Source organism: Erythrolamprus reginae, chromosome 3 (assembly GCF_031021105.1).
Source record: "Erythrolamprus reginae isolate rEryReg1 chromosome 3, rEryReg1.hap1, whole genome shotgun sequence".
Taxonomy (NCBI): Eukaryota; Metazoa; Chordata; class Lepidosauria; order Squamata; family Dipsadidae; genus Erythrolamprus; species Erythrolamprus reginae.
In genome coordinates this window covers 53,855,671-53,869,755 of record NC_091952.1, presented here as the reverse complement: position 1 = coordinate 53,869,755, position 14,085 = coordinate 53,855,671, and the positions used below count along the sequence as shown (strand labels likewise).

Below are 14,085 nucleotides of genomic sequence, written 5' to 3'. Positions count from 1 at the left end.
TCCAATCAAGTTGCTAATTGTTGCCTTTAAAGCCCTACATGATTTAAGTTATTTGTGGGACCATCTGCCTTTGATTGGACAGTATCTATGCGCTATGTTAGATCCAACAGGTCAGGCTTGCTCCAGATCCTTTCCATCAGGGAGTGCCATGTGGCAGACTCCTAGAAGAGAGGCTTTTTGATTGGGCCATTTGCCCTCTGGAAATCAGACTTCCCACAATCTTGTTGGCTTTTTTTAAGGCCTTGAAAATCTGGTTTTTGTCATCAATCTCCAGATGTGTGATTAGCTGAGCTGCTATATGTATTATATTTTTGTTACATGGTTTTTATATATTTTAAATAATATTAGCTGCCCAGAATCATGAATCATGAGATGGACAGCCATTCGAAATGAATGAACGAGGTATGGTGATAACAACACACACTGTAGGACAGTTGTATTACTTTATGGTGGCAAAAACCCATTACGGTTTTGGTAGCGTCTTTCCTAATTGTATTCGAAGTCACAAGCTTTTGTGAGCAACAATTTCTTGGTTGTATGGAATGGCTAGATTGATGGTGGATTTAAACTGAAGGGCAAAGGGAGGGGGGAGTATGGGTTATAAGTGAGATGAATTACAAGTACTTTCTCATTTTTTAAAAAAAATGTAATGTATTAAAACCATAATTGTGCAACTTCCCACTCAATGATGGTAGTAAAGTCTCATTTCCCCCCCCCCAAATGGTTACTTTAAAGCAGGGGTCCTCAAACTTGGTAACTTTAAGACTTGAAGTTGCCAAGTTTGAAGCTGCTTTAAGGTCTGGGAGGTATAAATGCTATATTACTTTGTCTTTGTTCTGAAACACGATAATAAATTTGTGTTAATCTTTCACGTAAAGTTTGCACTGTTTGTTTTACATATAATTTAGAGGGACATTGCTGGGATATATCAATTAGAAGGAGACAATGAAAAAGCCTCTAATTTTGTGCATGTATCTATTACCTACTATTTTGATAGATTAAATCTATCACAAAGAAAATATAGCTAATCTTCAATTTTGAAAACATGAGGTTGATGGAAAGCAAAACAGGGCTGAGCAAGTCTAAGAAGGTTGGCAAAAGATACAGTAAATGAAGAAACCAAAAAAATGCAATATACTGTTTCAAACTTATGAATAAGACTGAATATAAAATAAGCATCCAGTCTCTAAAATGTTTCATTTGATACTCAAAATTAATTAAGGCATAAACCTTAATATACCTATTTTAATCAACCACGAAACTTGTATTTTTACAACTGAAATGTATGGGGAAAAGTACAAATTATGATGATCTTTGATATCGACTCCCAGTTGATAGTAAATTGAATAGGAAGGAACATAAGTATAAAGGTGGAATAAATCAATATTTTAAATGTTCCAAAATATCTATTTTGTTTTATTAAAATATAAAAGAGCTTTTAGGTAATGCCTCTTAGCCCTATAAGTCAAGAGATATAATGCAATGCTGTCATCTTTTCCTGGGATGGGGGTGGGAAAGAGGAGAATGAAGAATAAAATGTGGAAACACAAAATTACCAAAATAAAATAATCTGGTTTGTACTTCCAGTAGATTTCTGTAGGATGGATGCAACAAAAAGACTTTATCTGTTTAAGGATCTTAAGCAATTTATCCAGTTTCCCTTTCTCTGAATGGTAGCTTTTGTTTTAAAAATACTTTTTGAAGACACTAGAAGCCCTTTGCAAAGCTTCTAAATGAATCACAAATTAAATTCTACCCACTTAGCATTCTTAAGGCCCTTTTTAATACTCAAAATGCTTCATATATTCTCTTGCTACAAACATGTCTGGAACGTGGTGATGGTGTTCGTTGAGAAATTGTATCCGACCCATCATGACCCCATGGACAACATTCCTCCAGGCCTTTCTTAAATGGCTATGTATTCACCACTTTTCAATCTTTTCAGAATCTCATTCTTTCACTTGCTTTTCCAAATAAACTTTTCCCCATCAACACAGAAGGTCCTCCACTTTCTGCATTTCAGCATTTATTTCTTTTCCACCAATATGTCTCGTTGTTCTCTCTTTTCTTCCTCTTTAACAAACAGACAGTCATGCCTTCAGATTGGTCGTTAACAGGGCGATTTCTTTAACATTTTGGTGGTGGGAGGAAAAGGGTACATCTTATACTCTGAAAAATGTGGTAGTTAATATAGAAATAGTATAAGTTAAAGTAAAAGTTACAAAAACCAACTATGTACACCAATACGGAATGCTGTAAAATGAGCTTGTATGCTATGTGGTGTTTGTTTGTTTATATTTATATGTGGCCCTTCTCGAAGCGACTCAGAAATCTAATATCTCTAAGAATAAAAAATTTCTAAACACATTTAAAAACCCCATGCACATTCACATACATTCATCCAATCCGGTCATGTCTCATATCGGCCGGAGACAAGTCTCATCACTCACGGCCCCCATGCCTGCTGGCAAAGGTAGGTTATGTTATGTCATGTTGTTGTTGTATTTGTGGATGTTTTTCATTTTGCTTTTAAAACTGTTTAATAAAAACTATTTAAAAACAAAAAACAAAGAACTTAATTTGTTCATTGACCAGGTTCTTAAGTAGAAAAGTTTGTAAGTAGAAGCAATTTTTCCCATGGGAATCAATGTAAAAGCAAATATTATTATTATTATTATTATTATTATTATTATTATTATTATTATTATTATTTATTGGATTTGTATGCCGCCCCTCTCCACATGCAAAGCCATTAGGCAAGAAATAAAAGCTCGGAATTTGGGTGGGAGGAGGAGGAAGAAGAGGAGGAAGACAGTCTCTGCCGAAGGAAGAAGGTGAAGGGAGGGGAATCAAAATTAAAAATCCAAAACTTTAAAACTTAAAAAAAAAGGGACTCTGAGGCGGCGAGAAGCACGCGCCTCCCATACACTGCGCCACAGAGAGAAACCCAGACCTCTTTTCCTTTTTTCTTCCTTTCCCTCCCTTCCTTCCTTCCTTTCTCTTGGTGTGAGAGAAGAAAGTGCTCTGTCTGATGCTTGGCTTATTTTCCTGGCGAGGCTCGGAGACCGCCTGGCACACCCATCTGCCGGCTCTCCAGGCCCCCACCAGCCCGGAGGCCAATGAAGCTCCATAGGTGCCTGCCCTGACAATTCCCAGCCCACAAAGGTCCCGGAGCCAAAATTGGGAAGGCGAAAAGCATTGTGGGAAAGGCAGCCATTCAAAAAGAGAAAGAAAAAGCAGTGAGCAGGAAAAGCAGCAACCTGGCATGTGGGAAATATGTGGACACGGACCGTAGGGACTGGACCAGTTCGGGGGTGTTGCCAGCAGCCATCGCTACCAGTATGGCAAACCACCAGCATCAGCCCCTACTCGTATATCCAATTTGGTTCAAACTGGGAGCATTTCACTCCCGCTTTAGTATAATCAATGAAGCAGAAGTAAGATTTTTTCTGGAACTCCCTAGCTTTCTCCATGATCCAGCGTATGTTGTCTGGAAAGTAAGCATGTTAATTTGGGGGTATAGAAGCACGCATACATAACTGGGAGAATGTAACTTAGTTCATAGCATTTTTGTCAGATTCAAATCTAAGTAGTCACTAACTGTATCCTTCCAACTTATATCTGCTATGGAATAATATTGATCTTATTCAGCTGTTGTTAAAAATTGCTGAAGCAAAACTATGAAATGTTTCCAAAATCAGGATCTTTAAAAATACAAGGACACTGTCTAGGTAAGAACGTATAGAAATGCCATTTTTAGCAACTAGTCAGTAGTGTTTATTCATTTCTGTAATTACTGTTTATGTCTTCAGTGGTTCATAATTAAAAGAATAGTCTTTAAGAGAACACATCCTGGATAATTAGGATAGTTCTACATGGTATAGTTTCCATTACTTTTCAAAGCATTTGCAAACTTGTCATACAGATGCCCTTTATTTCTGACAACTCTTGATGAGAACAAGAAACAGCATCAACCGGTCAGTTCCTTCTCTTACCAACTAATGGAAGAGTGTAAAAGTAGTTCATCAGATTAAGCTATCCCACTGAAAACCAGTCATTTTATTAGCCTGCACAAAAAGTATTAGATAGACTACACATACTATTCATTCTTTCTCAGTCTACTGAAAAATAATGAAATTGATTCATACCAATAGGTTGATACATGTGGACTTAACTGAAATATCTGGTCATATAATTTCTTTCTCTTTACTACCGTTCCTTTTCAGAGACTTTATGGGTAATATACTGCTCAAAAAATAAAGAGAACACTCCAATAACACACCCTAGATCTGAATGTATGAAATATTATCATTGAATACTTTATTCTGTACAAAGTTTAATGTGCACAACAGCATGTGAAATTGATTGTCAATCAGTGTTGCTTCCTAAGTGGATAGTTTGATTTCACAAAAATTTGATTTACTTGGGAGTTATATTGTTTAAGTGTTCCCTTTATTTTTTTGAGCAGTGTATTTTGAATAATTCATTATGAGATGTGAGTGGGAATGTGGGAAAGAAATCATGCAGTTTCTTATTAATAAATTTCTTAATATATTAATTATATCCCCTATTGAATCAGCATATTTTCGAGACCGCCTTCTGCCGCATTAGGTCCCACAGAGTGGGCCTTCTCCGGGTCCCGTCAACTAAACGTTGGTTGGCGGGCCCCAGGGGAAGAGCCTTCTCTGTGGTGGCCCCGACTCTCTGGAACCAGCTCCCCCCAGAGATTAGAACTGCCCCTACCCTCCTTGCCTTTCGTAAACTCCTTAAAACCCACCTTTGTTGTCAGGCATGGGGGAACTGAAATATCTCCCCCGGGCCAATTCAATTCAATTTATGTATGGTATGCTTGTATGTATGTTTGCTTAAATAATGGGGTTTTTTAATATTTTAAATTGTAAATTATTAGATTTGTCATGAACTGTTTTATTGTGTTGTGAGCCACCCCGAGTGTATGGAAAGGGGCGGCATACAAATCTAATAAAAAAATAATAAATAAAGAAATGTGTTTGGGTTCTATGCATAAAAGCCTATTTTAACTGGATAGATTACTCACCAAAAAGGCAGCGTCATGTGACAGGTGTGAGTGCCCATCTTTGCCTAGCTCCTGCCCAGTTTGAGAGCATACAAATGCAAGTACATAAACAAGTACTATGTTGGTGGGGAGGAAACAGCATTCCATGATGTCATGTTGGCCATATGAAAGTAGAAATGTCTTTGGACAGCATGGCCTTGAAATGGAGATGAACACTGCCCTCAATAGTTGGCAGTGACTAGCGGAGTAAAATCTACAAGGACACCAATAAATTAAAACATTACCTTTCTCCATTCGTTGTTTTTTCTCTCCTCATACGTCCTTAAATATTTTCCTCATCTTTCTTTCAGAACCTGTGAACCGTTTCCATAGAGCCAATGCATATTTCCAAAGTATATGGTACATACAAATAGATCACTGTATATTTCATACCAGGTTTTATCAAATAATATCAGATGCAATAGCTATATTATATACGTCTTTTTGATAATATGTGAAACAGCTACAAGCACTGTAAGCTTGAATTCAAAATTTAAAAAGGACCATAGTTAAACAAGAACCCAGAAGTCTTGGACATTATTAGAAGTTAATTTAACTTATGTAACAAACATTTTCATTCATCAGAAGCAAGGGATTTCATAAGGCAATTGTTAACAACTGCTGAAGATAGAAGGGGGTTGAACAGTTACCCTAACGCCCCATTTATCCAGTTAGATAAAGATCCTCTGCCACACTAATCTTATTAAAATGAAAACTGAACTATTTTACATGTATGAAGCACTATTTTCAAAGATATTCAACATTAAATAACCTGCACAACTGTACTGAAATCCCATGTATCTTTTCTCAGAAGTCTAACCTACTTTGCTCAAAAAAGTATCATTTGTACAAGTACTGTACTTTTTTTGGAATTTTGTGTCAGTATCCTACCTATCAGCTATGTCTGAGCTCAAATTGTAGTTAGCTTGGCCTAAGACAATGTGTACTGAACTGAACAAAATCCACACAAAGTAATTAAATGTGGTAGTTTGGATTAACACCGTGTCACACTGACAGTGTCTTGTGGGTTATTTGAAGGCTGCTTTATACATGCAAAATTATATTAGAAACATAGAAACATAGAAGACTGACAGCAGAAAAAGACCTCATGGTCCATCTAGTCTGCCCTTATACTATTTCCTGTATTTTATCTTACAATGGATATATGTTTATCCCAGGCATGTTTAAATTCAGTTACTGTGGACTTACCAACCACGTCTGCTGGAAGTTTGTTCCAAGGATCTACAGTACTGTACTACTCTTTCAGTAAAATAATATTTTCTCATGTTGCCTTTGATCTTTCCCCCAACTAACTTCAGATTGTGTCCCCTTGTTCGTGTTCACTTTCCTATTAAAAACACTTCCCTCCTGAACTTTATTTAACCCTTTAACATATTTAAATGTTTCGATCATGTCCCCCCTTTTCCTTCTGTCCTCCAGAGTATACAGATTGAGTTCATTAAGTCTTTCCTGATACGTTTTATGCTTAAGACCTTCCACCATTCTTGTAGCCCGTCTTTGGACCCGTTCAATTTTGTCAATATCTTTTTGTAGGTGAGGTCTCCAGAACTGAACACAGTATTCCAAATGTGGTCTCACCAGCACTCTATATAGCGGGATCCTAATCTCCCTCTTCCTGCTTGTTATACCTCTAGCTATGCAGCCAAGCATCCTACTTGCTTTTCCTACCACCCGACCACACTGCTCACCCAGTTCAGTTCATATTTGTTTGTTTCTTTGTTTATTAGATTTGTATGCCGCCCCTCTCCAAAGACTCGAAGTGTACATGTATTGCATGTAGATTCTGAAACGAATTGATTCTGAAATGAATGGCATTTCATGATATTTGCATTTAGAAAAATATTAAGGTATGTTATACCTGAAAGTCTAAATTAACGCTAGAGACAAAATTAATCATTTTTATATTTGTACTTCCAAAAGTGTATCTTAAATTTGCTTTTGTGTTTCAGTATGCTTCTATTTCAGTTTAAATACAATATATTTTTAAAGATTCACATTCATAGTAAAACAAATGAAGACACCACCACACACACATACACGGACCCAAAATGTATTTTGCCCTAAAAGATTTTCAGTTTAGAAATTACCATTACTCAAAATTGCATAATACATTGTGATTGTTCAGCATTTCTTTGAAATTTGTAACATAAAATCTCATTTATGTCCTCGAGGAAGCTAAGGTTAGAAGTAGGTAAAAGAAAGGATACATTGTAATTGTTTCTTAAATATTTATTTCTATTTTTTTATATTGTCAGTCCCTATTTGTTTTAAAACATCTGAAATATGAACTTCTAGCAAAAATATACATTTCAGTTTGAGGATTGCTACATTGTTCTGCCATCACACTTTCAGCAAAAAAAGGAAAAAAGTACTCTCTTAGTAATGCAGTACTCTCCTAGTACTGTACTGCAAATATTTGTCCCGCATATCCTGAGGAACAAGATGTAGGGGAAAGAGGCCTGCGGTAAGAGTGGCTAAAATCAAGGTCTAAGGCAGATGCTGAAATATAAAAATCACAAACCATTTTTGTTGTGTGATTTGCCCACCTGTGGCTCTAAAAGCATGAACTCTCGTATTTAAACACATTTCACATCACTCCTGCAAGGTAGAGGTAGAACTTCCCACTTACTTCATTCTGGAAAGAGCGATACAACAAAAGCATATGCTTTACATCTGTGCTAAGTTGGAAGAAGGAACCTTGCTTCCCCTCAAGTTAGCAAGGAAAACAGCATTCTGGGTAGTAGTGGGTTCCTACTGTTATGCCTAACTGCGCGCAGCCTCACGGCTCTGATGTGCAAGTGTGCTTTTGAGCAAAATTTTGCTTCCTGCACCTCTGCAGGTAGCAAAATCTCGCATGGGGACACATGTACGCTTGTGTTTTGGCAAGGGTTTTTTGCATGCGCGGAACTGAGTCACAGAGCCGTGTGCAATTAGATGTACCGGTAGGAACCCACTACTGATTCTGGGTAGCTATGCATGGTAGATGTCATGTCAGATTGATTAATGGAACCATACTATGCATGAAGATCATAAAAGATTATTTAACTATTATGGGTTCAACTATAGAAAAACAGCACTATAGTATTGGCAGTCTGAAATTGGAACACATGGAAAAAAATGTTTGAAGCAGGAAAGTCAACAGGAATATTAAGGCTGCAAAATAATCTCCAAATTCAGTAATTGATTTCTGCACTGATGTGTAAAATATATTAAATATTTTAAAGCATTACCACCAGCAAAATATGTTTTACCTGTCTCTTATAGGTCTGGTTGTCTGGATTTTTAGGGTGGCTGGCAAAGAAAGGATCAATATTTTTAAAAATGCATTTTTAAAAAGGAAGGTACTTTCTGCAAATTATCAATCCATTGTTTCACTGGCTTCATCAAGAAATCCTAACTGGATGCATCTATTAGGCAAGTTTTAAACATAAGTCAATTACCAAAACATATACTTTGGCTGCAAGAGTATTTACAGCCTGCAAAATTCATTCTGGTTTTTGTTAAAAAGTTGGTAGTAAATTACCTACATTATAATAAAATTTAAGCCAACGTGGCTGCCCAATTTAATTTATTTCTTTGAAGATAATTTTTTTCTTTAAAAAATATACCCAAGCTCTGATTCTACCAAATTATATATTATGAATTATAATGGAATATTAATTGGGTAGGATAGCTAAATAATCAAATTAATGAGGTAAAATAGAAAGTTGCTTTATCTCAGTACTGTTACCATGACTACCAATAGTACTACTGCAGGATTTCAGAAGTCCTACCTTTAAACAAAAGCTGGGATTCCTTCACTTAAAAGTACAAGTTTGATTGCAAATTAGTCCTCATCCCTAAATGGTAACCTTACACTTTGTTAAGACTAAAAATGATAATTTGCTAAAGCAAGAGTACATGTTGCTTAAGGCAGTGTTTCACAAACTTGGTAACTTGAAGATATTTGGACTTCAACTCCCAGAACTCCCCAGCCAGCAAATGCTGGCTGGGGAATTCTGGGAGATGAAGTCCAGATATCTTCAAGTTGCCAAAGTTGGGAAACACTGGCTTAAGGTGTATCTTTTTCTATTTGCCTCTCAGCAAAACAGATCAATAGTGTAGTATTTTCCTTCTTGAATAGCTAAGAACATCAAAAAAGTATGGAGAGCTATAATTTGTACAAGATCAACCTGATTTTTGACAAATGTAAACTTCTCTCAGTTGCAGTGGCATAGGTAGAAACTTTATCACTTGCCTCATCGTTCTTTTAACTCAGGGGTGTCAAACTCGCGGCCCGCAGGCCAGATGCGTCCCGCACTGGCTATGCCCACCTCCAGTTTAGGAAAGGGGAAAAAAGTTGTGATACATCATGTGACGACAAACTGATTCTGCAAGTTTGACACCCGTGTTTTAACTGGTCCTGTGAATTGGAGGCTTCCTCCATGTAAAGCTCTTGCTAAACACAGCTTCACTTGCCCGTCTCCCCAAAGAATGGTGGCAGTTAAAAAAAAAGTTAGTTTGACAACCTTGTTACTTATTAGTGTCCTGAATTAAGACTGAAAGTTCTTTGTCAGTTTCTATATACAAATTCAGAAATGAAAAACTGAAGTATGTATGTAGAACAAGCTGAATCTACATGATTTGAGCTAAAATGTTAGGATAATCAGCCAATTTAAGCATTTTTTTTTGCATAATCTAAACTTCTGTTGCTCTATATATTTGTAGATATACTATTTTTGGTATTCATGGTTCTTTTTATAATAATTTTTCTTCTCTGAAAGTTAAGAATCCATTTAACAATGTAGCAAGAAAAACATTACCACAATTACATGACAATGGTTTTAATGCCACATTCAACCACCGTGTTGATGTATTCTCGGTCAGGACACATGGGAAGTTGCCAAAGAAAGAAGCCCAACAAACTCCACATTACATCAACATGGTGTAGACATAATGACTCATATTACTGGCACATCAATGTGACAAAGTCCTCACACCCTTTACTTTCTATAGTAAAGATCTATGCTGATAAATTATATTAACAAACGTTGTGTGGCACATCTGTGGAATAAAGCAAGAACAATAATGAAAGAAAAAGAAAGCAAAATTGTATTTGTAACCCAATTCAAATGCTTGGGAAATTTTAAATTGTCATGAATTTTTGACAAGACCCATTGAGAAAGAATTGTTGAGTAAAACAATTAAGTTGTCCTTGACTTACAACCATTCCTTTAGTACCATTTGAAGTTACAATGGCAATGAAGAAATAATTTAGGACCAGGCCTTTCAGTTATGATGGCTACAGCATCCCCATGTCACATGCTCAAATTTTGGGCGCTTGGCAACCGGCATGGATTTACAATAGTGGCATTGCTCCACGGTCATGTGACAGCCATTTAAAACTGTTCCAGCCAGCTTCCAACAAGCAAACTCAATGAGGGAAGCCAGATTCACTTAATGAATACATGATTCACTTACTGATTGTGCAATGATTCACTTGTGGCAAAAAAGTGGTAAAATCAGGCATGACTTATTTAACAATTGCCTTGTTTAGCAATAGAAATTCTGATCCCAATTGTGGTTGTAAGTCAAGGATTACCTGTATTCCTAATTATTGATTATGAAATGGTATAATGTGTTTGTGCTTGTGGGAAAGAGACAAGTGCAATTATTAGGAATCCTCCTCTTGGAAAGGACATGATTAGAAGTTGCATCACAGATCAGGAAATAAAATACTATTGACTCTACCATTCACAAATCACCCCGATTTCACAGTAATCTGACTGCTGCCTTTTAAAATCTTTCTTATACTATATTCTCCCCTCCCCAAGCGAAGTACTCAGGTGATCAGGATGATTATTTTTTTCTCAAAGTTTAGACAACATTAAAGCTACTTCAGCTGAAATGAAGGATACAAGTGTGTTTTGGCAGCTATCATCCAAGAGAAAATGCCATTCCCACTCTTGTTCAGACCAGCTACTTACTGGGCGAGTACTTGAACAGAGAGGGAGAGGAAAGCCCACTTTTTAATGTAAATAAGCAAGCACTATACTAATTCATGAAGAGCTTCAACAACCTGCAGTATAAAAAGAGCAGAGGCATGTAAAAACCCATGTGGAAGACAAGCCTTTCAGCCAGAATGCATAATCTATTTTTGTGCACTGAAGTTAAAAACTAAAGGCCTTTCCATAAAAGAACTTCTGCAAGGAGAGTTCACACTCTTCATGCAACACTTGGGATATTTCTTTGGAAAATTTATATATTTGCATAATTTCCTATAATTTACACTTAGGGCCAGCCAAAATTTTTTGAAATATAAAAATAATATGTAACAGGATTATGATGAAGTGCTATTTCTGTACCTGCCAATTCAAGGTACTGCTTGCTATAATAATTTGGGCACAATTCATGTTCATCTAATATAATAATTCAAGTACAATTTACAGGGAGAGGGGGTGTAAATTGCCTGAGCAACTCTGAGATAGTGCTAAGAGCTGAACTGTAGCAACAAATTAAGTTTCACTTAGTGTATGTTAACGGAAGCCGTCTGGTCTATACCCAGTGGTGAATGTCCAATTTCTCACTGTAAGCCACCATATACAGCATAGACCAATCATCTAGTAAAAGCAATTCTAGTAAAGAAATGGAAGACGCAGGAATTTCTTTGCTAATGTACAAGCATTTGCTGGATTCCATGGCTTTCACCTATCTGATAAATAGCTCCTCAGTACATGTCCTTGTAGATTTCCTGTAAGAGAGGATGCAGAGAAGTCTCTGTCTCTGTCTTTTTGATCTTCTGCACCAACTGTGCATGCTCAGTCACTAACTGTCTCAAGTCAGCCATTTTTTGCAGCAACTTAGGAAAGAGGTATTGAATGTCTGGGTGATTAGCTTGTAAATGGAACTCCAGAGCTTGGAGAATATTGTCCTGTATCGCCTCCACTTGTTTAACATTCATTAGGCCAGGGCGGTCTACAAAAAAACCCAAAAACCCACCAAGTTATTTATAAAACATTTGACTTTGTGGCTTACTTTTTTCAATATTTTTACTTTTTCCCCCGTCGGGAATACTTAAGAAATAAATATCAGGCTACCTTGCTTAGGGAGTTTCTTTCATAGAGGAACATTAACTGATATTAAACGTCTCCTCTTAGACTTCAATGCATCTACAGCCTCGGGGGCATAATGCCAAATATAAAAGATGGCAGATAAATTGGGAAAACCATCAAGATTTGAGAACAAAATCAATTTCAAACAAAATAACAAAACATTGTGTGTACTCCACCCATTATTTCTTCATAGAGGAATTTTTTTAATTTTAAAAAAATCATCTTTAACTTCACTTCTTGTATGGAAATTTTTCTTTTAAAACTATTTTTAATCACTATTATAAACAAGTTCCCCAAAAGTAAAGTTCACTTTCTCTTTCTATAAACAAGAGCATATAAAGCTATCATTTCCTTTAAAGATCAGCAATCTGAGCTGAGTGAAGATTATAGGAACAGAGTTTTCTCCCTCTAAAAGGTAATTTTCCTCTACAGTTATAACTATAATCATTCTTATAATTAACACAATTTTCCAAATTATACCCATACATTATAGATAACACCACTGAAATTATTGGGGGGAGAGGTGTTCTAATTTTATTTTATTTTATTTTATTTATTTTATTTTATTTCATAAAATAGTGTCGGAAAAGCTTAAAGATTTTTAGTTCATTTATTAGTCTGGTTATAGCACGATTAAGATTCTGCAATAGAAAAACAGCCGAAATTTACAAGAAATAAATTATTGGACTACGCTATATTCATTTCATATCAGTAGCAATACATGTAGCAGTACTTTTTAGGAGCGGGAAGTCCGAGATTCACTCTGAGTCATGAAAATTCAGTTGGCTATTTGGGCCTTTTCTACCAATTTTGATAGGATGTTATTGTATAGAGAAACTTGAGGAGGAAATGTTATATATGATGTTTTAAAGTTCTGAAGGAAGTGCAGGATCTAACAAATGAATTTAGTAGTAAATATATGCCGGTCTATAATAACATTTTGATTGGTATTGAATGAAATTGTTTGATCATATTTTTACTCATCCTATTATGCTGTTAAATTTAACAACACTGATATTAAATTTATTTTATATCCACACATATATTACTCCCATTTTATTATTAATGGCAGGAAAGTTTTGAAAGGTATCTAATAGATTTTTGACATACCGGTAACTAAAATTATACGCTGTGAAATTGCTACCCAATATTGTGACATAAACTGACAAAAGAATGATTTATCAAGTTCTCTGAATGTGATCTCTAGCTAAAAATGAATTACCTCTCCCCCTTGCTCAATGTTTTTCTAATCTCTTACCTCCACACAAGATGATGGCAGCTACAAATAGAGACAAGTCACTGTCATCTAGCTCCAGGGCATTGAACTTCACAGCAAATTCAAATTTGGGCTCCATAATTTCGCTGAAGGGCTTGCGCAAGCTGCGTAAGAATTCACGTGTCACAAAGGCATTGCCATTGGCCACCAGGAGTCCATCCTTGTTCATGATAGAGGCAAGCATAGCAAAGATGGCTTCATGTACCCCATATTTCAAGAGAGTTACTTGATCATTAAGGTAAAGGCTGATGAAGCTAGGAATGCTCTTGGCAAATTCAGTGAGCTCCCGCACAGTCTCGACTGATGTACACTGGCAGCGGTAAAAAACATGAACACCAATCTCCTTGTATGGTGGCATCCCATTTATCAATGGTTTCCACACCAGACCCTTTTCAGCTTGCCACAGGGTATCCATGTCATGAATCACAAAAGGCTATGAAGAACAACATAAGAAATTAGGATTTGGTAATGAGAAAGCTACTAGTAGCCACAGAGGCAGAGTGTGACAATGCTTATTATTTACCCTACTGATCATTTAAAGCCTCCCCTTTTTGTGCTAATCAACAGAATACTATGTACAAACTGAGAACCAGATTCTTCAGGTAGCTTAGTCAAACCAGGCT

The 14,085-nt window shown here is 36.3% G+C and overlaps 1 protein-coding gene across 4 annotated transcripts in view; it reads right to left on the bottom strand.

The window, feature by feature from the left end:
* Positions 1–7,309: 7,309 nt before the first annotated feature.
* Positions 7,310–14,085, bottom strand: part of PPARD (peroxisome proliferator activated receptor delta) — a 70,010-nt gene continuing 63,234 nt past the window's right edge. For all 4 annotated transcript variants that reach the window (XM_070745321.1, XM_070745320.1, XM_070745323.1 and 1 more), the window contains 2 exons: positions 13,445–13,895; positions 7,310–12,049 (listed from right to left, as the gene is read on the bottom strand). In XM_070745321.1, coding sequence (XP_070601422.1) covers positions 11,802–12,049; positions 13,445–13,895 — 699 coding nt within the window. In that variant the 3' untranslated portion in view covers positions 7,310–11,801. The remainder of the gene's footprint in view (positions 12,050–13,444; positions 13,896–14,085) is intronic.